Source organism: Elephas maximus, chromosome 6 (assembly GCF_024166365.1).
Source record: "Elephas maximus indicus isolate mEleMax1 chromosome 6, mEleMax1 primary haplotype, whole genome shotgun sequence".
In the NCBI taxonomy this organism is placed as follows: domain Eukaryota; kingdom Metazoa; phylum Chordata; class Mammalia; order Proboscidea; family Elephantidae; genus Elephas; species Elephas maximus.
This window is the reverse complement of record NC_064824.1, coordinates 6,074,799-6,100,721: the sequence shown is the minus strand read 5'-3', so window position 1 is coordinate 6,100,721 and position 25,923 is coordinate 6,074,799. Positions and strand designations below refer to the sequence as shown.

Sequence of the window (25,923 nt, the reverse complement as noted above, 5' to 3'; positions counted from 1 at the left end):
CTTTGTCCTCTACCCCTTGCAGAGCTCCAGCCTGAGCTGGTCACCTGTATTCTTCTTGGACCTCCACCCCGACTCCATGTGTGCCTCAGAGAAGGTCTCTAGGCCCTTCTGTCCCTCAGGGACCTGCCATTTCCACACCTTAATTTCCTTACAAAATTGGAGCCCGTAACTATCCTCAGGGAGACCAGCTCCATACCTGCCACATGAAAGGACTTCTGCTCTTAGAACTATGACAAGTGCCAGCATCAAGCAGGGCTGTGCTGTAAAAACATTCTCTCTGATGTCGTAATCTTGGCCTTGGGGCTGCACATTGTGATTTCCGCCAGTCTCTCGGGCTCAGTTCTTCTGAATCGTGAACAGTTAGAACTTTCTGTCAGGGCCTCTGCAAGCCCAGGTCACCTAGTGACATTTGTGGATTGAAGAGGAATGCCTGCACTCGCCATGAATTTTAATTCTCGTATTAGGTGATGGGAGCAGAGGAATCAATTTTTTGGTGCTCCCACTCTGAGCTGGCCGCTGAGACTTAATGTCCTAGCCCTCTAGTTGTGCTCTTGTTCTTTCAGAAGGAAACCACTTGTGTCAGCCTCCGAATGCCATTTGCTTGGATTCCAGCCTAGAAGAGCACATGGTCCCATGCCTGAGAGCTGTAATCAGAATGGCACGTTTGCTGACCTTTCCCTGTTGTACTACCTCTTGTCACTTTTGAATTAAGGCCCCGTAATTTCTTCTTTGGTCCTTTCTAAAATAATTGATGGGTTACCTGAAGCAATATCCGTATTTGCTTGTGTGTAAGTGCTTATAACATCTTCCCAGACACACACACATACACACATGTGCACGCATGCGTGCGCACACACGGATTCTCATGTGATTTTAAAAACTGAAAGCATCCCATGGTTGGGAGGGGAAAGAATAAGCAATTTCAGGACCAAATTGCAAAATGAAATTTGTTCATTTTCTTTGTATGGTGAAGTGGTTAATTTTAATCTGATTGATTTTGGTAGAACTTTTTCAAGGAAAGAGGAGCCACTGAGACACTTGGAATACAATGTCTTTTCCCCCTCCCCCTCTCCTTTGCCTTTCCTGTTTCCCTTTCTGACTTTCCTCTTCTGATCACTGCAGTCGCTTATGGGGTTGGAGTGCCGATGGACTATCGAAGCACCCACCTCCCTTTTCTCAGCCTAACTCAGTCCCCACCGCTCCTTCCCACAAGACTCTCAGGCGCTCTTACTCTCCCAGGTAACACGCTACCTGTTACACTTGTCTGAGGTGTCACAATATTATTGCATTTCCAAGGTCGTCTCAAGTCTTTTGAAAAGCCTCTCAGCTGCCTCCACCGTGACCCCTGCTTTGGCTTAGGCTAGCAGGAGTAGAACCCTGATGAGAAAGTCAGCAGGTCTTTGTTGATTCTCACGAGTATAGACCCTGCCACGTCAGAGCAACAGGTGACCATTTCATGAACTGTCCACCATCCATCAGTCCTGCTGCTGTGGATCCCTCAGCCCAGTACAGGGCCCAGCCCCTGCAGCTGCTCAGGAAATACGTATTGACCGGCTGACCTTGGAGATGAAGGGAAGCAACAGGGGGCACCACCTCCTGAGCATTCGTCTTAGGTGCACAAGGCATTCTCACCACGAAGCGAATGAGACCTGCCATTTCCCAAACCGCACGTGCAGCTATCAGTCCTGCTGTTGAGCATGTGGAGTGCTTTCTTTCATCACGTGCTTCCATGTGGTGATGTCAGAGAGCACAGATCCAGAAGGGAAGCTCTGAGCGGTGCGTTCCTTTTTGCATCTCATTACAGGTGCCCTGGCTCTAGGCAGGAGAGCTGTTGGTATCCTTACAAGTCACCTTCGAGGTGCTGAGTGAAGCTCACAGCCACTGGTTGAGTATGATTAAGCTGTAAGTCTAGAAGGGGCGGGGCTTCCCTCAGCTGTTCACACAGGCGGTAAATATGTGCTACAAAGAAGGGTCCATGTAGATACACAAACAGATACTCGTTTGAGGGCCTATCAGGTGCGTTTGCTGGAGGTCCAGAGCCCAGACAACCTGTGTTTTCATGAGCGGAGCCTCGGCAGCACCTCTGTCCTTGGTCTCGGTAGGGCGAGCAGGCACGCTCTGACAGGGCAAGGGCGAGTAAAGTCTGTGGCCTTTGAAGTGCTTCATAGGTAACATTTCCATAGATTGGTATTCCTACTTTTTTGTATTAACATAGCAAAGCCATGCAGGGTAAACAAGTCGGCTAAATATTTAGCAGCGTTTTTCTTTTGATGCTCTTACAGCTCTAAAAGTTGTACAGAGAATCCTAAAGTCTACAGAGGTCCCTGGAATGGGTCTTTCTACAGATACAGTGTTAGGGCAAGCAGACAATGAATGGCTGCCATCTTAAATGTTAATAAACCACGTTGCTACCTTTTTTTTTTTTTTTTGAAGGTTAGCAGTGCCTCAGACTATAAGGTCATTTTAGCTGTCTCCCAGTATACTGTTTTGTATGCTCTTAGGGACAGCACTGGGTTTTCTGGGTTAAGGACACTAAGCTTACCCCAGAGAGCCTTCCCACCCAGCCATCAAGAATGACCCTCCAGAGGCTATCCCATCTCTAGAATCATCCTTCACATGTGCTCATACTTATATTTGCTGATCTAACTCATGTAATAAACCAAAAAAAAGAACCAAACCTATTGCCGTCGAGTCAATTCCGACTCATAGCAACCCTATAGGACAGAGTAGAACTGCCCCATATAGTTTCCAAAGAGCGCGTGGTGAATTCAAACTGCTAACCTTATAGTTAGCAGCTGTAGCACTTAACCGCTATGCCACCAGGGTTTCCACCTAATAGACAGTGTGTAATAAATACTTGTAGCTTTCGTTAGCTATAGGAGGAGACCTGACTAGATATTTTTGAGTTTAGAAAGGCTGTCGGTTACATGAAACTAAGAGGAACTCCATGTATCTTTTGACTGTGCCAAAATCCTACCGACTTCATAACAGGCAACAGTTACTCTCTACCGAGTATCTTTTCCCTACCAAGTGGCAAAGAAGGAACCTCAGAAGGCACACTCCTCTAGTTTCTCTTTCTTTGGAGACCTGACCCCACACAGCACTGTACCCATGATACGGGGCCTTTACCAGGCAGGTCTGGGGCTTTGCTCTGCTTCAGTGTTGGTGACATGACCTGACCTTCAGTCAGCAAGTATTTGCTGATTGATTAGTGCCTCCTAATCTAACGTGCCCTAAGGAAGCCCTTCTGGAGTCTTGTCAAAGTATTTACAAGTGACCAGGCTATGGCCTTTAACCCAGAAGATGATATCCTGGATTGTCTCTCAGCTGAAACAGGACAGACTACTGGGCAGGTGACAGATTGGGGCTTATCTAACTCCAGCTCCTCTAAGTAAAGCTGCCGAGTCCCTCTTGCCTGCTCTTCTTTGTTGCTTGTCAGGGCACTGTCACCTACTACTCCCTGGATGCCAGCATTCCTGTGAATTTCCTCTTTTCCCTAAAAAACGAGGGTTCTATAGGTGTTGATTTGAACAAAAGGCGGATGAAGCCAAAGCATAAAAAGAGTAGCACTGTTTGTTTCCTGTTAGAGGGGAACAACTGTGCTGTCACCTGTCGCACACAGCATAAGCTCCGTGCCAAGGAAGCACTTCAGAACTCGGGCTAACGAGCCTAAGAAGGAGCGTCACCAGAGATTCTGCTTCTTGTGTTCATAGCACTTCTAAATGGCAAGTTCGAGTTGGTTTATTCATTGAAAGTTAAGAAGGAACAGTAACGGGCAGAACCTTTTAATTTCTTCTTTTAAAAAGAGGCTACCTACTATAATGGTAAAGTTATGCAAACCAAAATAAAATATTTTAAGAATGTTCAGGTTAAGAACAACGAGATGAATTATCTGAATGCTAACATTTTCTGAAGCGACATATGGAAAATAATATTGTGACATCCCTTCAAAAGCTGGACATTCGGCCAGACCTCCTCCTGTCCATTCCGTCATTCTTCCAGTTTGTTTTTATTTTTATTTTTGCATGGGCTGTGCTATTATTTTTGGTTGTTATGATTAAGAGTACTTTAAGGCATTTTTTGAACATCTTGTATATACTGTTCTTTTTGTTTGAGCCATACGCAGTGTTTGTACATAAATAGTAGTGTACTGGCCAGATGTATAAATGCCTTTGCTCACGCATAAAGCTAGTATTGTGCTGTTTTCAGAGAAGAGGGACATTAAAGGGATATTCGCTCTGAGTTGCCTCATAGACAGACAGCCTTGTGAACTCAGAAGAGATTGAAATCTTGAATTGTGTTCAAGTTTTTTAGTTCACCTCCTGTCAGTCTAGACATGGAATCTCAGCTGTAAAGTTTCACATTTCTTTTCATTTGATGCCAGAGCGAGTCTTTGAGTTGATGTGTGTATTTATTAAGTCTCCAAGTACAGTTGGGGTGTATATTTTATCAGGAAAGGAAAATGGGTTTTACCTGGGCCATTTTTGCGATTTTAGGCAAATAGCTTCCATCTCTAGAGAGTGAGTTCAGATCTTATGCTGCAGAAGAACGTACCTGCCCTGGAAACACGTGAATCATTGCCCCCTCAAGCCTGTAGAGTCTGGCTGTGTCCATTGAGACCTGTCCAGACCTTGTCCCGCTGCATTGTCCACGCCTTTTAAAAAGGGGGAAGGTGTAGTAAGTGTGACTTGTTTTTTAAGTATGGGACACTTACTCTTGTTCCTGCAGTTGATGGTGTTGCGTTTAGGAAAGGGTTCCCACCAGTGAGTGCACAGTTTCTTGAGCGTTTTCTCTGTTGAAGAGCAGAGAGGTGGCTTTTCTTTGGTCCTCAGTAATGTTGCATGCTTACTTATTTGTAGTCAAGGATTCCTAGAGTGTCCCTAGCAGCCCCCAGTAGAACTTGTGGCTTTCTGATACCTTCTTGAGTATGCTCTTGAAACACGTGATGTTTAAGCTCAGTTATATTTTTTTGGCTTGCCTTTTTTTTATTGGTTAACTGTTGCTTCAGGTTTTCTTTCTTTTTACTGGTGTATCCATCCCGTGCTTTTCTTTGATACTCTTCATGAGGGCAGCAATGGTTGTTTTGTTCTTAGGGTCCCCTGTTTTAGTGCACTTTTCAGTGCCACTTGTTGACATACTGGATCGCACCGAAATACGATTTAGGATTTTTGTGTTATTTTGTGTTTCACTTTGCTAAACATCTAAAAGGACAGCAATCGATGTCACTTTTCCTTGAGGGATAAATACTTTTTGCTTTTTGAAGTGTTTTCAGACATCCATCCAGGAACATGACTGATCTGCTTTTATTATAAAACTTCAAATGGAAGCATCTAGAAGAGTCTGATATGTTCAGCAGACTCTCCTGGGTTAGAGGACAGAGTTAGGACCCATTGGTAGGGTAGATCTGACTGAGTCATAGGGTTTTATTTTATAAGTTTCAGTTACTGGTAAGCATGGCATTGCCTACTAACCCAGACTTGTGAGGTCCTTTGATTTGTTCCTCTGAAATTTGTTTGTAATACTAGCTTTATTTTGAAGTGCCCATTCCTCTTAAGTTTGTACATTTGAGACCAGTAACAATCACACTACTTTTTTCCATCTTCAAGATATGAAAGTTATTTTTCCACTTTCATTACCTCGTGCTTTCAGTCCCTAATTGTCACTCTTGAGTTCTTACATTCTTGTGGTTATTGTTCTCCACTGGTTTCTTACTGAGTGATGATGTGTAGTGTGTTTGGGACCAGATTTTTCAGGGAAGATGTGTCTAAGAGTGGTGCACCAACAAAAGATGTCTCCTTTTGATTCCGAATCACCTCAAGAAACAAAACTATCTTACTCTGTAAACTACTAGAGGTAATTTATGCCCATACTTCATGTTAAGAAATAAAATGTTTTTTATCTTTAGCATGCTGGACTATGATACAGAGAACCTGAACTCTGAAGAAATCTATAGTTCTCTGCGTGGAGTTACAGAAGCCATCGAAAAGTTTAGTTTTCGAAGCCAAGAAGACCTGAATGAGCCAATTAAGCGAGATGGAAAAAAGGACTGTGACAGTGTAAGTATCCCCAGGCTAGTAGAGAACCATGTATCAATTAAATGACAATTACAGATTCTTTTAAACACCGACCACTGTGATCAATGATTACTGAGTTTCATCGTTATTTTTATCCTGTAGTTAGAGTAGTAGTATTTTAAGAAGCCCAAGGCAATTTTATAAAATTTGGAAGCATGACCCTGAGCTATCTTTGTGAGGAGTGTGAAATACTTTTCCTCAGTTTGTTTTCATTTTGATTTCTGTGTTAAAAATGAACTAGTAAGCCTGAACTAGACACCAGCGAGAGGGGATTGGAGGACATGGGTCCTGAGGTATGTGGGAGGGGGTGAGATTTGGGCACAGGCGGAATGTTTGGCCTTAGCCAGGTAGGTTTGCAGACAGAAAGTTGAGGGCGTTCCCACTGACAGCCCCTGCTTTTCCTCTGGGCACTGGAAAAAGAGCCCGTGGCCCTTGAAAGACTGGGATTTGGCTATGGTGGGGACACTGGGAACGATTTCAAAAGCTTCTGTAGGGAACAGGGGAGCTCTGACGAGGGAAACAGAAGTACTGACAGGAAGAGTGGAGACCCCAGGCAGAAGTGGATACATGGGTGATTATTTTTCCCAATTATGCATGTGAAATATGCCTAGCACATATTTTGGGAATGCAGAAAAAAAAAAGAAAGGAAATAAATCACTTCACTCAGCATCTCTAGAGATAATTAACATTTTAGTGTATTTTTTCCTGTTATGTATATTTATACATACATGTTTATGGAGCCCTGGTGGCACAGTGGTTAAGAGCCTGGCCGTTAACCAAAAGGTCAGCAGTTTAGATCTACCAGTCACTCCTTGGAAACCCTGTGTGGCACTTCTACTCTGTCCCATAGGGTCGCTGTAAGCAGGAATCAACTCGACGGCAGTGGGGGTATACATATATGTGTTTAGAAGTGTGTGTGTTTTTAGTAACAGTGTTACATGCCTCTTGTTTAGCATAGATGTGGAGGCTTCCCCGTCAGTGTTACTCTACGTGATTTTTTTTCTGTCTGTGATAATTCATCAGGGGGACGTATCATAATCATATGTCTAGTGTCATCTTTGTTAACATTGAGATGGCTTCCAATTTTTATAAAAAACTGCAGAACGTTTAAGGGAGTGAAGTTTGATAGGGAGGAAGCCATGGGAACGAGGCAAGAGAAACCTCATAGTTACCATGTGGCAGACAGAGTGGAAGAAAGGGCACGTAAGAGTAGCTGCAAGATAGGAGGCCAGAGTTGGGAAGCGGTCCATGGAAATGTGATATTTGAGGGGCTCCTGGAGGATGTGGCTCTGAGAGCCAGGAGCACAGAGTGGAAGTGAAAATTGAGAAGCTGAGTAAATTCAAAGTCCATGTCTCAGCCACTGGTTATTAGACTATTCAATAAGAGGCCAAGATGGAAGTAAAATGCATGAAATGGGACAGACTTAGGAGCCTGTTTCTCTCTTTTTAAGTTTGAGGAATAGATTCCATGTAATAAGACAGAAGTCAATAAGGATCAATGTCAGATCCGGTAAGAAGATTGTTCACAAAAGCAGAAACCTGGATGTTTGATATGTAGGAGAAAGGCCATTCTTACGAATAGCTACGGAAATACAGTGAGCATATATTCAGAGTTCCATTTTACTCCTAAATTGCTCTGTTTTGTTTTAAATAGAAATCATAGATAATACTAGGAAGGTTTGGAGGAGTTAGTATAATCTTAGTGACGGGAAATTGATAGAACTGTTTTGGAAATCAAAATTATATTTTAGCACTAGTGATTATGAGTTTTATATCCTTTACCTAATATTCTAGTTTCTGTCAATCTGTGCTAACAAATTCAGCAAAAAGAAAAAAATATGCTATTTACACAAATAGTGTAGAAATAGTGGTGTGGTTAAATATTACGGTTACAAGAACTATTTACATGGGAAGCACTTAGGCCGTGAGGAAGCCATGTATAAGAAAGTATGTACCCTGATTCCCACTGTCTCCAACCTAGATGCATACAAAGACTTGAGGTAGTATATAGAGTGAAAAAGTAAGATTTTCTTGTTGATATTAAAGGTCTTTAGAATTAGAGTGATTTGGCCTTATTTTTAAAATATCTGAAGCTTTTTTTTTTAAATAATTTTTGTACTGTAAGTGAAAGGTTACAAATCAAATCAGTCTCTCACTTGTACACTTATATACACCTTACTTCAAACTCCCAATTACTCTCCCCCTAATGAGACAGCCCACTCCCTCCTTCCAGTCTCTCTTTTCGTGACCATTTTGCCAGCTTCTAACCCCCCTACCCTCCCATCACCCCTCCAGACAGGAGATGCCAGCATAGTCTCAAGTGTCCACCTGGCGCAAGTAGCTCAGTCCTCATCAGCATCTCTCTCCAACCCATTGTCCAGTCCAATCCATGTCTGACGAGTTGGCTTTGGGAATGGTTCCTGTCCTGGGCCAACAGAAGGTCTGGGGGCCATGACCACTGGGGTCCTTCTAGTCTTAGTCAGACCATTAAGTCTGGTCTTTCTATGAGAGTTAGAGGTCTGCATCCCACTGTTCTCCTGCTCCCTCAGGGGTTCTCTGTTGTGTTGCCCATTAGGACAGTCATCAGTTGTGGCGGGGCACCATCTAGTTCTTCTGGTCTCAGGGTGAATGTAGTCTCTGGTTCATGTAGCCCTTTCTGTCTCTTGGGCTTCTAATTACCTTGTGTCCTTGGTGTTCTTCATTCTCCTTTGACCCAAGTGGGTTGAGACTCATCGATGCATCTTAGATGGCCGCTTGCTAGCGTTTAAGACCCCAGATGCCACATTTGAAAGTGGGATACAGAATATTTTCTTAATAGATTTTATTATGCCAGTTGACTTAGATGTCCCCTGAAACCGTGGTCCCCAAACCCCTACCTCTGTAAGATATCTGAAGCTTTTTTAAAGCCCTTTCTTTTATAAATGATTTTTCCCATTTTAGTTTTAGAAGACAGTTACAAAAATTAAAAAATTGTAATCACCCATGTATTATTTTCCACCTGGAGAAAGCCCCTGTTAAAATTGTTTACCTTTTCAGTCTTCTTTCATTCATATTTATGTATATATTATATATTCTTCCATCTTGATTAATACAGTATCTTTTGGGGGGAATGTTAAGAACAAAACACTAAAGCAGGAGATGAGAGAGGGATGTTTATCTTGTCGGCAGCACAAGCAAAAATTTTGCCACGGGAGTCACCACGGTGGCCTGGCTGCCGTGAAATGTCCCCACTACCGTCTTACATAGCCCAGTGTCTGTGATGAGGTGGATAACAGTGGTGCTCCGTCTTCCACAGTCAGCCCGCCCACACTCCTTCTGTGATGGTGCCACCCTTCAAAGGGGGCCAGTCAGGCAGATGCTTTTCAGAAAAGAGGATCCCTGAGAGGGAAGAGGGTCAAAACCAGGACACGGGCCAGTCAGAGGACCAGGGATTTAATTTGTGGAAGGCGAGATTCAGAAAATAATAGAAATAAGATTCAGAAAATATACCGAAGACCTGTCCTTATGTATTTGATGAGTGTCCTTCCAAGGAGGTAGGTTTTGACTCAGCATAAAGAACAACAGTAAGAGCCAATAATATTCAAAGGGCCTGTGATCGGTTCAGGAGGGTCTGAGCTCCCCACTGTTAGCGATCGCTGGGCGTTGTCCGGCTCCCACTGGTGGGAACGTACAAAAGGGATTCACGGGTGGTGGGGCCACTTTAAATTTTGTGAGGGCAGTGTGGGGAATTTCTTTGTCTCAGCGTGTCACAGAGAAGGTGGGCACTGTACACGATGGCACTGAAGGGCGGGCTGCGTGCCGGCACGGGGCTCCTGAACGGGGCACGGGAGGGGCACAGACGTCGCTTCCAGGGGCTGCTGCAGAACTTGACCCACGCCCTTGAAGAATGTATGAAAAAGAAAAGTTGTCACTATTCTCTCAAAAAAAGGACGAGTAAAATTAATTACCAAATTACAAAGATTAATTAAATTAAAACTGATTTTACATGAAAAATAATGAATAGATGCAAATGTAGGCATGTTCAGCTTCCTGCATAATAGTTTATGAATTAGATACTTACAAATCGAAGTACCAGTAACTGTCCTGTTGTCAATGGCTAGATTTGAGGTGTGAAATTTCTGGCTTTTCTGATGTTCCTGAAAATTAAGAGGAAAGTTTGTTAAAAGCCCTGAAGAGGGACTGATAAACTGCTGTGTTCCAGGTGTCACGCGAGGGAGGAGTTGCCTCCCCCGCCACTGAGGGCCGAGGAGGCAGTGAGGTGGTGGAGGGCAGCCGGACAGCGCTGGACAACAAGACCTCCCTCCTCAACACCCAGCCTCCGCGGGCCTTCCCTGGACCACGAATGCGAGAGTACAATCCCTATCCCTACTCAGACACAATCAACACCTATGACAAGACTGCCCTGAAGGAGGCCGTGTTTGACGACGACATGGAGCAGCTGCGAGATGGTTGGTCTCTCTCTACTTGATTGCCCCATGCGGAAGTCACTGTCCTGGTTAGGCATTTGTTCAGCATCTACTTGTTGTCTGTCTGTCGTGTGTTGGGCATGGAGGCTACCACATGAACAGAACGTACAGAGTCTACAGAGGGAGGCGGTTAGGAAGTCATACAAGTCATGTCAAATGGCACCTGTGGCACCTGTGGGGTGGAGCAGGGCTAACTGTGCAGGGTCCTGGAAGGCTTACGGAGGGAGGAGCCAGGGCTGGGCAGAGATCTGAAGGGCGAGTGAGGAAGTAGGTGTTGGCAGTGGGAACAGAAGGCAAGAGCAGTATCAGCACAGGGTGCTGCATTTGTAAAGGTCTCTGACCTAGGCTTTCCCAGTTTGCTGAGCTATGGAAATGAGCTCCTGAAGCACTACTGAAAGATTTTCCTCTCCCTCACTCTAATGTTTTAGCCAGGCCTTTCTGGGGCGGCCTTACATTGACTTCTGCCCTGTCCTTGGAGGAGAGAGCATCTAACATTTGTCGAGCACTTGTATTACCCTCTGCTGAACTAAGTGTGTTACACAGACAGTAAAACCTGCGGAACCTGCCCAAGGGGGAAAATGCAGATGTTTTTTTCCACTAGTAGAGAGCTATAGAAAAGTATAAGACTGCACCCTATCACAGGTGGAAAACTTACGAGACCCAGAAAAACAAGGCAGTCGTGTCGAGTTCCATCTGTCACAGGTTCACTGTATAACCTAATTGGGATAGAAGGACTGATTCCCATTTTACATATTAAGAAACAGGTTTGGAAAGGTAAAGTTACTTGCACAGACAAACATAGCTGGTGTGGGACAGAGCCAAGAGCTAGCATATGTTTTTTCTGACTCCTGTGTTCAGACCTGTGTTCATGATTGAGCAACAAATGAGTACATATGTATTGGTACAGTGGTGTTTTTATATGGAACTTAATTCTTTTTCTTTTTTTTTTTTAACCTCACTGTCATGTTCACGTTTTGGTTTATTTTAACCTGATAGTGATTTTTTAAAATTATATTTATCTGTCTTGTTCCCAAGGCTGCTGGGATTTTTTTGTTTGTTTTTCAATTTTGAATGAAGAATTAAATTAGAACCAAAGCAGTTAACGTTCACCGAGTGTTACCGAGTGTCACAAAGAGTGTAGTTTGCTGAGGACAGAGATAAACGAGACACAGCCCCTTACTTCCAGGAGCTCATGGCCTTTCGGGAGAAACAGACTCGTGACTGTACTCATCTGAGGGAAGGGCTGAGGCAGAGGTGGAGGAGCACAAGGGAGAGAACACGCTGGTCTTTGTCAGTGGTCACGTAGTCTTGGGATCCTGAGACGGAAGAGCGGAGAGCAGAAGTGACATCGGGTCCCAGCCATTGTATGCCCGAGATCTGTGCCTTGTTTTAGGCTGCTGGTCTGTAGTGTTTATTATGACGTATTGTGTCATGTTTATTATACTTTCTGGGAATAGGGACTATTCCTTTTCATAGGTCATAGAATTGTTATATGGTTTATTTTATCCATTGTTGATCTTAATTAAGGTAGAATAGAGATTAGAATGTTGGGTATTATTTATTATCCCACCACTGTACTAAAAGGCCTAAAGAAAAAGGTGGCATGAGTGGGGGAAAAATGGGTAGAGTTCTTTAACATTTCAAATATCCTGTGTGTTTGCTCCCTATCTTAGAAGCTAAAGAAATATGCAAATACAGATTTAAGTAGCTCCTAACGAGTAGCTCATGAAACTTTTTTTTTTTTTTTTAATGAGTAGCTACCTCTGATTTGTTTGGGTTTTTTTCTCTATTTAAAGTGAATATTCAAATCTAAGATCTCTCAAAAAAACATGGAAAGAGAAGGGATGTGCTTTTCCGTCACATTAACCATGGTTCACAACCCTGGGAGTACTTCTGCTCAGTGATCTTGGGCAGGTTTTGTAGTCTGACTAGACAACCCTTAACCCATAGGGCTGAATTAAATGAAACAGCATTTGTTCAGGCCTTAGCCCAGTGCTGGCACTATTGCAGGGGCTTAGGGAATGTGTTCCATCCATTAAGAATGAGGCTGCACCCAAGGCCCGGCTCTCTCTCTGCCCCTTCAGGGGAGTGCTGTGTTGTGATGCTTATGCTCCAGAAGCAGGGCCGGAAAGAGTTCTCTCCATGTTGGTTTATGGCACCTCAGTGTTATTTTCTTTTGCATCTGAAAGGCATATGGTTTTTCAGGCATATCTCAAGTATTTCTGCTTCATTAGAATTCAAGAGTTAGTTGTGGTAGTTTCTGGGGCAGGTAGGCTTGAGAAAAGCATGTATGTATGTATTTTGTCCAAATACCTTGATTGGTTTATTTGTTTGTTCACTGTGCTGGTTACTAAGCTCTGGACATTAGAAAAGAGAATGAATGAATATTAATCAGTCAACAGTGATGGTGAGGAGGACCATGAGGAAAATGCACTTAAGTGGGGTTGCATCCTGGTAAAGGCTGTTGCAGTAGTTCAGGCCTGACTTAAGTCTGTGGCCGGGGGGAGACAAGTTGCAGAAAGAGAAGCGGGCCAAGGATGGAATTTTGAAGAAGACCAGCATCTTCTCCTCTTTGTCTGAAATAGAAGGGGAAGATGGTAAGGAAGGGTGAAGACACTGAATATTGGTATATAACATACTGGTGTCACACCTCTATTTCACAGTTAATTTGGTGAGGCAATCTGCTGAGGGGGGAAAGAGTAGAGCCTGGCCACAAAGCAGGATGAAGGACGTGGTGAGAATAGTCAAGGAGAGAGTGCTTCTGCAGAAGCGTACAGATCAGTGAGAAGATGCCAGAAGTCATGGAGGAACCACCCACAATGGTGTTTTTCTTTAGGAACTAACTTCTATCTTGTTTGTCCCCCAAGTACCCATTGACCATTCTGACCTGGTGGCGGACCTTCTGAAAGAGTTGTCTAACCACAACGAGCGGGTGGAGGAGCGGAAAGGAGCGCTGCTGGAGCTGCTCAAGATCACCCGGGAAGACAACCTGGGGGTCTGGGAGGAGCACTTCAAAACCATCCTGCTTCTGCTGCTGGAGACCCTTGGAGACAAAGATGTGAGGAACTTTCTTTGTGCTTAGATTTCCCTTCTCCATGCAGTGGAGCTATGACATCCATTTATCATGAGCTTGACTTAAGGTCCACTTCTTGTATTGTGCCTGGCGTTTACATCAAAACATTTGTTCATTTTACGAGCACCTATTAGAGTAATGCTTTTGATCAGACAGAGACCCCATCCTCCCTTACATGCATGTTCTGTGTGTAGTTGGATTTGGGTAAGGAAGTGCTGCTTTAACTTGTTTTAATTTTGCATGTGTTTATAGTCGAGGGACACTTGAGTTTGCATCTCGTTACTTTGTTAAACACAGAATTTCTTAAAACTTCATTGGAATAGAATGTGGTCTTTTAGAATGAACTTTTTCCCTTATTGGTTTAGTTTCATGTGTGATTGAGAAATAGAAAAGTTAATTTTTGAAAGATGATATTAAATGCTGCATTCCATGGAATTCCGTCTTTGTTCACGCCTACATGTGTTAACGGTTACAGTGACCTTAATCAGTCAAGTGACAGGCTCCAGAAGCATGACTCTTTTATTATTATTTTTAAAATTAAACAACCCTCTTCACATTGTGACATTTGAATATGACACACTTGGCATTCGTGATACGCCTAGTCTATGATCTGCACATGGCATGGGATACATAGTCGGCACCTAGGAAATCTCTCTAAAGGGAGCGTCTTAGTTATCTAATCCTCCTCTAACAGAACTACCACAAGTGGTTGACTAACAAAGACAAGTTTATTTTCTCACGGTAAAGTTTAAAGTAAGCTAAAAGTCCAAATCCAGGGTGTCGGCTCCAGGGGAAGGCTTTCCCTCACTGTCAGCTCTGGAGGAAGGCCTTTCTCGTCAGTCTTCTCCTGGACTAGAAGCTTCTCTGTGTGGAAACCCCAGGTCTAATGGACGTTCTCTGCTCCTGGTGCTTCTTTCTTAGTGGTATGAGGTCCCCAACTCTTTGCTTGCTGCCCTTTCCTTTTTATCTCTTGAGAGAGAAAAAGTGGTGCAGGCCACACCCGAGAGAAACTCCCTTTATATTGGATTAGGGATGTGAGCTGGTAAGGCTGTAATCCTCTTTAACATAAAATTATAATCACAAAGTGGAGGACAACCACAGAATACTGGGAATCATGGCCTAACCAAGTTAATACTCATATTTTGGGGGGAACATAATTCAATCCATGACATTCCACCCTTTGGCCCCCCCAAAATCACATTCTTGCAACATGCAAAACGTATTCATCTAACCATATCATAGCAAAAGCCTTAACTCCAAATCTGAAATCCAAAAAGTTGTCTTCATCTGTGAAATCTAGAATACAAGTTATCTGCGTCCAGAGGTGCAGTGGCAGAACAGGCACAACCTAGACGTTTCAATTACAAATGGGAGAGACTGGAGGGAAAGAAGGGATAACAGGCACCAAGCAAGTCAGCAGAACACATTACATTAGCCCTCCAGGCTTGAAAATAATCCTCTGTTCTCTGAGACCATTTACACAGTGGCCCGGCCCTCCAGACTGTAGGTATTGGCCACACTCCAGATTCTGAGTGGAGGCCCCTCAGCCCTGGGCTTCAACTCCACCTTCCATGCCCACTGGGACACAAACTCTGCTCCCTTGGCTTTAGGCACACCATTCCCCTAGTCCATCTGAGTGGCAGCTCCACCCTTAGAAACACCAGAGGCCATGGCTCTCCACCCTTTGAAACCCTTGAGGTCATGGTCATACCTTCTGAGACTGAGGCAGCTTGGCTTCTTGTGTTCCTTGTCTCTTCAGCTTCTGCTTCCTGGTTTCTTGGCCTCTCAGCTCCTTGAACAAGTGTTCCAAAGCTCTGTAGTTCCACCGATAAGTGCCTGGAGTCACCCCACTCTGCCAGGAAACCTCCTGCGCACAGGCACTCGGGTCTGTCACTCCATGGGTCGGCTCCAGCACATGGCATAGGACACATAGGAAATCTCTTTAAAAGAGAGAGTAATCTAGTCAGAGTACTGTGGAATCAGCTCATTATTTAAAAACAAGAATGAATTTTGGGAACTAAACTCTAGAAATACGAACCTGCCTCTCTGTATAGGTTTTGTGTAGACTAGCACAGACAGAAATAGAGCAAGTGTAGTGAGGAGCTAGAGGGGTGGGCCTAGGAGGATTGCCAGGAAGTTAAGCAGTATGTGGTAAAAGATCAATGCCCAGGGTTATGTTAATGGTGACTTTAATTGAAGACGGATGAGGGAAGGGCTAGCGGACATTGCTTTCTGATGCTTGGGACTAATGGTTTGGGTTAGGGGTAAGTGAACATAGAAGAATGGTAATAAAAGATCTGCATGAACTTAAAACAAAGTATTGGCACAACATATTAAATGAGTCATATATCATGAACAAGTGGGATTTACTCTAGGAATGCAGTGATGGTTCAATGTTAGAAAATCAGTCAGTGTAATAGATCATATCAGCAGAACAAAAGAAAAGAACCACATGATCACCTCTATCTATGGATGCAGAAAAAACATTTGATAAAATCCTATACCCTTTCTTGATGAAAACCTTCAAGAAGATTGGAATAGAAGAAAAGTTGCTGTGTATAATTAAGGGCATATATGAGAAGCCAACATTATACTTAATGGAGAAAGAGGGAGAGCTTTCCCCTTGAAATCGAACAAGACAAGGAGGCCCGCTCTCACCAATTCTATTCAATATTGTTTTAGAAGTCCTAGCCAAAGTAATAAGACAAGAAATAAAAGGTATCCAGATTGGGAAGGAAGAAGTAAAATTACCTCTATGTGTAGATGGCATGATCTATATATAGAAAATCCCAAGGAGTTTGATGATGGAAGAATTTAGCAAAGTTGCAGGGTATAGGGTCAACAGACAAAAATCAGTTGGGTGTCAGTACACCAGCAATTAGAAATCTGAAAGGGAAATTAGGGAAACAATTCCATTTAAAGTAGCATCAAAGAGAATAAAATACCTAAAAATAAATTTATCCAGGGATGTAAAAGATTCATGCAATGAAAATTATAAAACAGTACTGAAAGAGAATAAAGAAGACATAAATGGACAGATGTTCCATGTTCACAGGTTGGAAGTTTTATGACAAGAGGCTTCAAATAGCTAAAGTAATGTTGAAACAAAACAACAAAGGAGGAGGACTCACACTTCCTGATTTTAAATCATACACCACTCATCTGTCAGTTTGTCCTACTTTGGTGGCTTGTGTGTTGCGGTGATGCTGGAAGCTATGCCACTGGTATTTCAAATACCAGCAGGGTCACCCATGGCGGACAGGTTTTAACGGAGCTGCCAGACTAAGACAGACTAGGAAGAAGGACCTGGCATCTACTTCTGAAAATATTACCCAGTGAAAACTTAATGAATAGCAGCGGAACATTGATGTAGTGCTGGAAGATGAGCCCCTCAGGTTGGAAGGCGTTCAAAATACAACTAAGGAAGAGCTGCCTCCTCAGAGTCAACCTTAATGACATAGATGGAGTCAGGCTTTCGGGACCGTCATTTGCTGATGATGTGGAACGACTCAAAATAAGAAGAAATAGCTGCAAATATCCATTAGTAATCAGAACATGGGAAGTACAGAGTATGAATCTAGGAAAATTGGAAGTCGTCAGAAACTAAATGGACTGCATAAACATCGATATCCTAGGCATTAGTGAGCTGAAAAGGACTGTTATTGGCGGTTTTGAATCAGTCATATGGTCTACTATGCCCGGAATGACAATTTGAAGAGGAATGACGTCACATTCATCGTCAAAAAGAACACTTTCAAGATCTATTCTGAAGTATAACACTGTCAGTGATAGGTTAATATCCGTACAGCTACAAGAAGACCAGTTAGTATGACTGTTATTCACATTTACACACCAACCACTAAGGCCAAAGATGAAGAAGCTTAAGATTTTTACCAACTTCTGTAGTCTAAAGTGGATCAAACGTGCAATCAGGATACATTGATGATTACTGGTGATTGGAATTTAAAAGTTGGAAACAAGAATGGCCTTGGTGATAGAAATGATGCTGGAGATGACATGATAGAATTTTGCAAGACCAATGACTTATTGCAAATACATTTTTTCAACGACATAAACATCAACTATATACATGGACCTCATCAGATGGAAAACACAGGAATCAAATCAGCTACATCTGTGGAAAGAGACGATGGAGAGGCTTAATACCTTAGGTCGGAACAAGACCAGGAGCCGACTGAGGAACAGACTATCAATTGCTCATATGTAGGTGCAAGTTAAAGCTGAAGAAGATTACAACAGTTCCAACAAGAGCCAAAATATGAGCTTGAGTATACCCTACCTGAATTAGACACCATCTCAAAAATAGATTTAATGCACTGAACGCTAATGACCAAAGATCAGACGAGTTGTGAGATGACATTAAGGAATCATACGTGAAGAAAACAAAAGATCATTAAAAAGACAGGAAAGGAAGAAAAGACCAAAATGGATGTCAGAAGAGACTCTGAAGGTTGCACTTGAACGTAGAGTAGCTAAATGAAAGAGAAGAAATGATGAAGTAAAAGAGCTGAACACACGGTTTGAAAGGGCAGCTCAAGAAGACAAATTAAAGTATTACACTGAAATATGCAAAGACCTGCAGTTAGAAGACCAAAAGGGAGGAACACACTTGTCATTTATCAAGCAGAAAGAACTAAAGAAAAAATTGAAGCCTCGAGTTGCACCGTTGAAGGATTCCAGAGGGAAAATACTGAAAAATGCAGGAAGGAAGCATCAAAAGAAGATAGAAGGAATACATGGAATCACTGTACCAAAAACAATTGGTCAGCATGCAGTCATTTTAGGAGGTAGCATATGATCAAGAACTGATGGTCATGAAGGAAGAAGTCCCAGCAGCACTGAAGGCATTGGCAAAAATTAGGGTCCAGGAATTGACAGAATACCAATTAAGATTTTTCAAGGAACCAGGTATGGCACTACAGGTGCTCACTCATCTACGCCAAGAAATTTGGAAGACAGCTACCTGGCCAACCAACTGGAAGAGATACATATTTGTGCCTATTCCAGGGAAGGGTGATCCAACAGAATGCAGAAATTATTGAATAATATCATTAATATCAGAAACCCTGGTGGCGTAGTGGTTAAGTGCTACAGCTGCTAACCTAAAGGTCAGCAGTTCAAATCCACCAGTCGCTCCTTGGAAACCCTATGGGGCAGAATCTACTCAATGGCAACTGGTATTTTTTTTGGGTTTAGGATGGCTAAGATTAAATTAAAAAAAAAAAAAAGAAGAAGAAGAATAACAAATGTTGGCAAGCATGTGGGGCAATTGGAACCCTTATACATTGCTGGTGGGAATTCAAAATGGTGTGGCTGTTGTGGAGAACAGTGTGTCCATTCTTGAAAAACATAGAACCACCCTATGACCCAGCAATTCCACTCCTAGGTATATACCAAAAGACTTGAAAGGAGAGACTTGAAATAGATGCTTGTACACCAGTGTTTATTGCAGCACCATTCACAATATCCAAAAGATGAAAGCCACCTAAATGCCTGTCAGCAGATGAATGGATAAACAAAATGTGATCCTTACATATAATAGAATACTTTTTAGCCAGTAAAAGAAATAAAGTCTTGATACATGGTACAATATGGATGGAGCTTGATGATATTATGCTGAGTGAAATAACGCAATCCCAAAGGACACATATTATATGATCTCACTTATATAAGAAGAGGAAAAGCAGGTAAATGTATAGAGACCAAAATGTATTAGTGGTACTGGGGCCTGGAGGAAGGGGAAGTGGGGGATTATTGCTTGTGGAGTGCTGAATTTCAGCTTGCATTAAGGGTAGGGTTGCACAGCCTACTGATGTCATTGCTGTCAATAAGTTGCACACCTGTAAAAAGGTACATTGGCAAAAGGTGTGCAATTGATGTATTTACATCAATGACAAAAAAATTTTAAAAGGAGTAGCTACTGAGGCTACTTTTGTACAACCAAAAATCTCATGGGGTTTTGGTTCCTTGATTTGGAGGTTTAGGGTCATGGTTCCTTGGGATCCTGGTTAATTGGCTTATTAGCATGTCCATGCTTCTGTTCTACCTCCTAATGTTCCTTGCCTCTGCTCTGCCTCCTAGTTCCTTGCATAATGTCTGGGGCCATAAAAGCTTGCAGTTGGCCTTCCAAGGTACAACAATTGGTCTCTATTCACCTGGAGCAAGAGGAATGAGAGTCAGGAATAGGAGGAAGAAATGGAATGTGTGGCTCCTTGCCTCCATGAACACCTGTCTCCTTATGAGACCAGAACTGGGTGGTGCCAGGCTACCTTACTGAACACTTTGATCAAAGATTGTGTAGAAGAATCCTGATCAGAAGAGGGGAAATGCAGAACAAGATTTCATATCCTTGTAGACTCCAGACTTTCTGGAGCCGTGGAGCCTGGATGAACCCCTGAAATTGTTGCCGTGAAATAATCTTTAAACTTTAAACCAGAAATATCCCCCGATGTCTTCTCAAAACCAAACAAGTAGTTTGGCTTAACTAAAAAAAAATTTTTTTTTTTAATAAAGAATGTCTCCCTCCAGCATTGTGCTGTTTTAAGATCTGTCTGTATGGGATCACATTAATCACAGCAATTCAGAACAGTAAATAGGAAACTTGGGGGCAGTGCGTTTATGTTAATGAGGGAGGAAGAACTTAGGAAAGGAGGGCAAGAGCGGTTGTACAATTCAAAGAATGTAATCAGTGCCACTGAAGTACTTGTAAAAAAGCCAGATGGGGGCATGCTCTGCTGTATATATTTTCAACAACAAAAATTAAGTAAATTATTTAAAAAGAAAAAAAAGTATTGGCTACTGCAGCAGTTATCCTGGTTTGGGCTGTGTCAGGAGATGAAGTGATGTCACGCAGAGGGCAGGTGAACGGTGTGTTAATGTGTGAATTGTATAGATGAGTGACAGAGAATCAGGATGTACTCCTTGGCTCTGTTTAGTGTAAACTCCATTCTCTTTTGTTGAGATTAGGAGTCTGTTTGGAGTGGCTCTCATCCAGATGCATGACTCGGGCCTGGACAACTCAAGTACCTGTACAAACCCTCTCATCCATGATCTCATCACACGCAAGGTCAAGAAGAATGGCAGAGAATCCACAGTCTTACAGACTGTTTTGATGAAATGTTTCAGTTCTTTCTACCCTTCTGTGCATTTTAGAAAAGAAGAATTTGCATACCTAAGTCTCAGGAAATTTGGAAATCCTCGAGAGACTGTTAATGAACTTAGATGTATGATCTCAAGTACCAGGTTCACTCAAGAAGTGTTTGCCATGTCCCCCTTAGGTGCTGGGTTCTGGAAATATCACCAGAGAAACTTCTGTCACGTAAACAATATGACCTGCAGGATGCCAGGGATACCCAGAACCAGGGGCTGACTTGTTTTTTCCTTTTTTATTATTATGTTTTATGTGGAAGTTTACGGAGCAAATGGTTTCCCATTAGATAGTTTGTACATAAAGTATTCCATGACAATGGTTGCATTCCCCACAATGTGTCAGCACTTTTCCCATTTCCGCCCTCAGTTCTTTTCCTTTTGTCCTGATTTTCTACCCCTTTTTGCCTTCTTGTCTTTGTTTTTGGGCAAATGTTGTCCTTTTGAGCTCATATAATTCATTGTTCTAAGGAACACCTTTCTCTTGGTGTATGTATTGTTTATTTTATGAGCCTGTCTATTGTTTGGCTGAAAAGTGGTCTCTGTGAATGGCTTCAGTTCCAGGTCAGTAGTGTGTCTTAGGGCCATAGTCTCGGGGGTTCCTCCAGTCTTTTTCAGACCAATAAGAAGTCTGGTCTTTTTTTGTGAGTTTGATTTTTTTGTTCTACATTTTTCTCCCACTCTAACCAGTACCCTCTGTTGTAATCCAAGTGAGAGCAGTCAGTAGTGGTAGGTGGATACTGTCTAGTTCTTCTGGTCTCAGGGTCATATAAGCTGTGGTTCTTGTGGCCCATTAGTTCTTTGGACTAATTGATCTCTTGAGTCTGTGGTTTTCTTTACTCTCCTTTGTTCTAGATGGGAAGAGACCAATAGTTGTATCTTGGATGGCCACTCATAAGCTTTTAAGACCCCAGACGCTACTCACCAAAGTAGGATGCAGAGCATTGTCTTTATGAACTATGTTGTGCCAGTTGTGTCCCTCGAGTCTATGGTCCTTCGTCTTCGAGCCTAGGAACCACAAGGTGTTTGGTTATGTCTAAGAAGTTTTCATGACTGTGCCGTTTCTGTGCTGTGTTGTGTATATTAATGTACATACAGCAGCTACAATTACCTATGTAGAAATATCCACCCAAACCTCCTGCAGGTGGGTGTGCTCCCTTACACCCTCCTACACCTCTTTAGTTTACCTATCTAACAGTGTATCCATTTGTAAATTATTGTTTGTTAATACTACCGTTGCAAGATTGTTTTGCCCTTTGTTCTTGAATTCCTCTCAGTGTCTTCCTTTGCCTTGGTCATATTGTACTGACTTCCCCCATATTGTGTATTGCCTTTCCTTTTACCAAAGGTAACACATGTCTTCTGTCTACTTAGTAATTTGCCCTCCCCCCATCCCTGGTAACCATCAAAGAATTTTTTTTCTATGTGTACAACCTTCTTTCTTTTTGTTTTTTATAATAGTGATCTCATACAGTATTTGTCCTTTTGCGATTGACTTATTTCATTCAGCATAATGTCCTCCAAACTCATCCATATTGTGAGATGTTTTGCAGATTTGTCATTATTCTTTATCATTGAGTAGTATTCCATTGTGTGCATGTACCATGGTTTATCTGTTCATCTTTTGATGGGCATCTAGGTTGTTTCCATTTTTTGCTATTGTGAATAATGCTGCAGTGAACATGGGTGTGCATGTGTCTATTCTCGTGTCACGACTCTTATCTCCTTAGGGTATATACCTAGGAGTGGGATTGCTGGATAATAAGGTATTTCTATTTCTGGCTTTTTAAGGAAGCGCCATACATTTTCCATAGTGATTATACCATTTTACATTTCTACCAGCAGTGCATAATAGTTCCAGTCTCCCCACAGCCTCCCCAACATTTGTTATTTTAGGGTTTTTTGATTAGTGCCATTCTTGCTGGGGGGCAAGATGGTGTCTCATTGTAGTTTTGATCTGCGTGTCTTTAATGGCTAGTGACTGTGAGTATCTCTTCACATGTCTGTTAGCAGCCTGAATGTCTACCTTGGTGAAATGTCTGTTTACATCCTTTACCGATTTTTAACTGGTTTGTCTTTTTGTTGTTGAGGTGTTGAGTTTTCTATGAATTTTAGAGATTAGACCCTTGTCGGTTATGTTGTAGCCAAAAATTTTTTCCCAATCTGTAGGTTCTGTTTTTACTCTTTCGGTGAAGTCCCAGGGGCTTACTCTTGCTGGGCACTACCGATGGGTCCATTTAGTGAAAGGCTGTGGCCAGTGTTGTATGATGATGTCTTCCTTTCCTCCTCTTCTCTAGCATTCGATCCGAGCACTGGCATTGAGAGTCTTACGGGAAATCCTGAGAAACCAGCCAGCAAGATTTAAAAACTATGCCGAGCTGACGATCATGAAAACTCTGGAAGCTCACAAAGATTCTCATAAGGAGGTAAGGCAGCACTGGGCCCAGGGGTACTAAAAGACTGGATCTGGAGACCTTGTTTGATTGTGGTGAGAGATCCCTGGGAATCAGAGAGCTGGCTGAAAAAAGAGTACATTTAAAGATCCCTGAAAATATCTGTCTGAGTTCAACCCGCCTCATAATACAGAGGGAAAATCTGCCCTGGAGGTTTTCCCTTGTTTCTGTTCCTTTGGTTGGAAACAAGGATCTGTCATTGCCTCTGGTACTGGCCTTGGCAGTCCAGCGTGGGAGATGGACTACTGGCTTTGGAGTCATGAACACATCAATCTATAACCAAGGCTTACTTTCTCTAGATCCCTGGACAAGTTGTTTTACCTTCTGGTCCTTGGTTTCCTCGTGTGTAAAATGGAGGTAGATAATGTCCCAGACTCTTGTGAGAATTAAATGAGATAGCTTGGTGACAGTTTCTAGCCCAGTGCTTGGCACATAGTAGGCACCTCACCCCATTTGTTGACCTCCCTCGCCTTCCCACTCTCGGCGTGCTTCTCTCAGCCAGGGGAAGGTCATGGGAGGTAGCCGCGCTGTGCCTCTTCCTCTAGCCCTGAACACGGACGTGCTAGCAGCCCACTCCTGTGGTTCCTGGGCATTGTGACCTCCATGCCCACTGTGTTCCTGTGGCCTGTGCGTGTACTGCAGACATGGACACTGAGCAGATGCTGATCCTGTGGCCTATTGAGCCATTCCACCCCTTGTAACTCACGAGTCCTTCACGTATCTAGAGGCCTATGGAGAGTGGGGAGGTGGATAGGGTTTCCTAAAAACAATAATTTATTGACCGTATCTTTCCAGTAAAAGGCACTGTGGAAAACAGAATCCTATGTTTAGAAAACAACATGACAAATGATGGGCTTGACCCTAAGGTGAGAGCAGAACGGTTCAGGCTCCTGGCTCACATGTGGCCCTTATGAGCATGCTAGTGGATTAAGGCCTAGTTATTAGATCAATCCTTAAATCTATAAAAAGGATCTGACCCCCAACCCCTGCAAAAAAAGAAGAATCTGACCCAAAGTCATGCTCTCTCTCTTTGGCATTACGTGGCCGCTTGAGCTGTGATTGGTTTGACCTCCTCACGTCCCCACCGAGACTATAGGCTCCGGGAGGGCGAGGACCCAGTCCCTTGCCGGGGCGTCTCCCGCTTACTGAGCCTAGCGCAACACAGGATGCGCAGGGGAGGGCTGTTTCCAGAACAGTGGCTTGGTTGCGTGATGATGATGATCACGTTTGAACAGAACTCTCCATTTACAAGTCACTTGTTTAAAAAGCATGAGGATCAGATGAGCCGGTATACTCACTGCCATCAAGTCGGTGCCAACTCCCGGGGCCCGTGTGTTACAGATCAGAAGTGTGCCCTATATATACTCACTGCCATCAAGTCGGTGCCAGCTCCCGGGGCCCGCATGTTACAGATTAGAAGTGCACCCTGTAGAGTCTTTTTGGCTGTAAACTTTATGGAAGTAGGTTGCCAGGCTGTTCTTCCACGGCACTGCTGATTGGGTTCAAACTGCCAGCCTTCAGGTTAGTCATGCAGAAGCCATTTGGGCCACCCAGGGCACTTTGAGCTGATACAGTGACCATAGTTATCCCCAGGTGAGGAACAAAGGTCCAGGAGGCCCAGTTCTTTGTCAGGCAGTGGCAGCAATTTCCGACAGAGCCGAGAGCCGAACCAGGGCTGTCTCTCTTTTAAAGGAGGGAAACTGGCCCGCACTGACTTTTTTTTTTTCTCACCAAAATATCTTCTCTCTAATGAGAACATATGATCAAAAGATGTATTAGAACTGGAGTTCTCATAGGTATGTATATGTGATAGCAGTTGTTTTCAGGGAGAAGGGCATGCTTAAAGCACGGCCTTCGGGAGATATGACACCCCCCGCACCCCAGGGCGGGGGTTGTTTCAGCACTCACTTCCAGTCGGAGGGTGTCTGTCTTTCCAGGTGAATTTCCTGATCTTACGCTTTAAAACTTTGACAGTGGGCCCTAAGAAATAAAGGTTAGCAGGATTATATCATCTGTTTGCTATTAACTATATTAATTAGTAACCCTTTTTTTATTTTTATTTTTGCAAAATAAGAAATTTAAGGGAGAAAGTTCTTAGGTGGGAGGTTCCTTAAATTGCCTAGGGGACAAAAACAGAAAATACCTAATGCTTCAAATGAACTTAGCAGCAGCCAGTTAACATGGAATTCCTGTAACCTAAGGGTCTCCACGCTGCTGTCACTGATTACCTGATAAAGCAGGTGGAGAAAACATTTTGTTCTGAAACCATTGCCTTTATTGGCAGCCCTTCCCTGCTTTGCATACTTTCAAACTCACCTTGACTAGGTGCCCTTGTAGTTTTCTTTATGAAACTTCACTGTGTCACTTTGCCAGAAGCTACTGACTTGGGCACCTGTGTATTTAGGTTTCAGATTTGATGTTTGTTTTTGTTTTTCTTTAAAATTCCTCCAGTCTTTCTCTTATTTTTAACTAATTTGTCTCTGTCTCTTTTTTTAAAGGCAGATAGTGTTCAAGTTTGTGTTATGGCCCCTTTGTTGGTATATAATATTGTACAAAGTATTTCTCTAGTCATTACATTTTCTCATCGTCACATTTAACCGTTATGACTCTGAACCTTTAAATACTGTCCAACCTGAGCTGACATAGACTTTTTATCGCAAGCAAGATAGGGCATTTGGATACCAATTCAG

General features: G+C 42.9%; 1 protein-coding gene across 1 annotated transcript in view; it reads left to right on the top strand.

The window, feature by feature from the left end:
- The window catches only part of CLASP1 (cytoplasmic linker associated protein 1), a 373,393-nt gene that overhangs the window by 322,473 nt on the left and 24,997 nt on the right, over positions 1-25,923 (top strand). The window contains exons 32-35 of the mRNA XM_049889062.1: positions 5,906-6,056; positions 10,276-10,522; positions 13,408-13,598; positions 23,078-23,206. Coding sequence (XP_049745019.1) covers positions 5,906-6,056; positions 10,276-10,522; positions 13,408-13,598; positions 23,078-23,206 — 718 coding nt within the window. The remainder of the gene's footprint in view (positions 1-5,905; positions 6,057-10,275; positions 10,523-13,407; positions 13,599-23,077; positions 23,207-25,923) is intronic.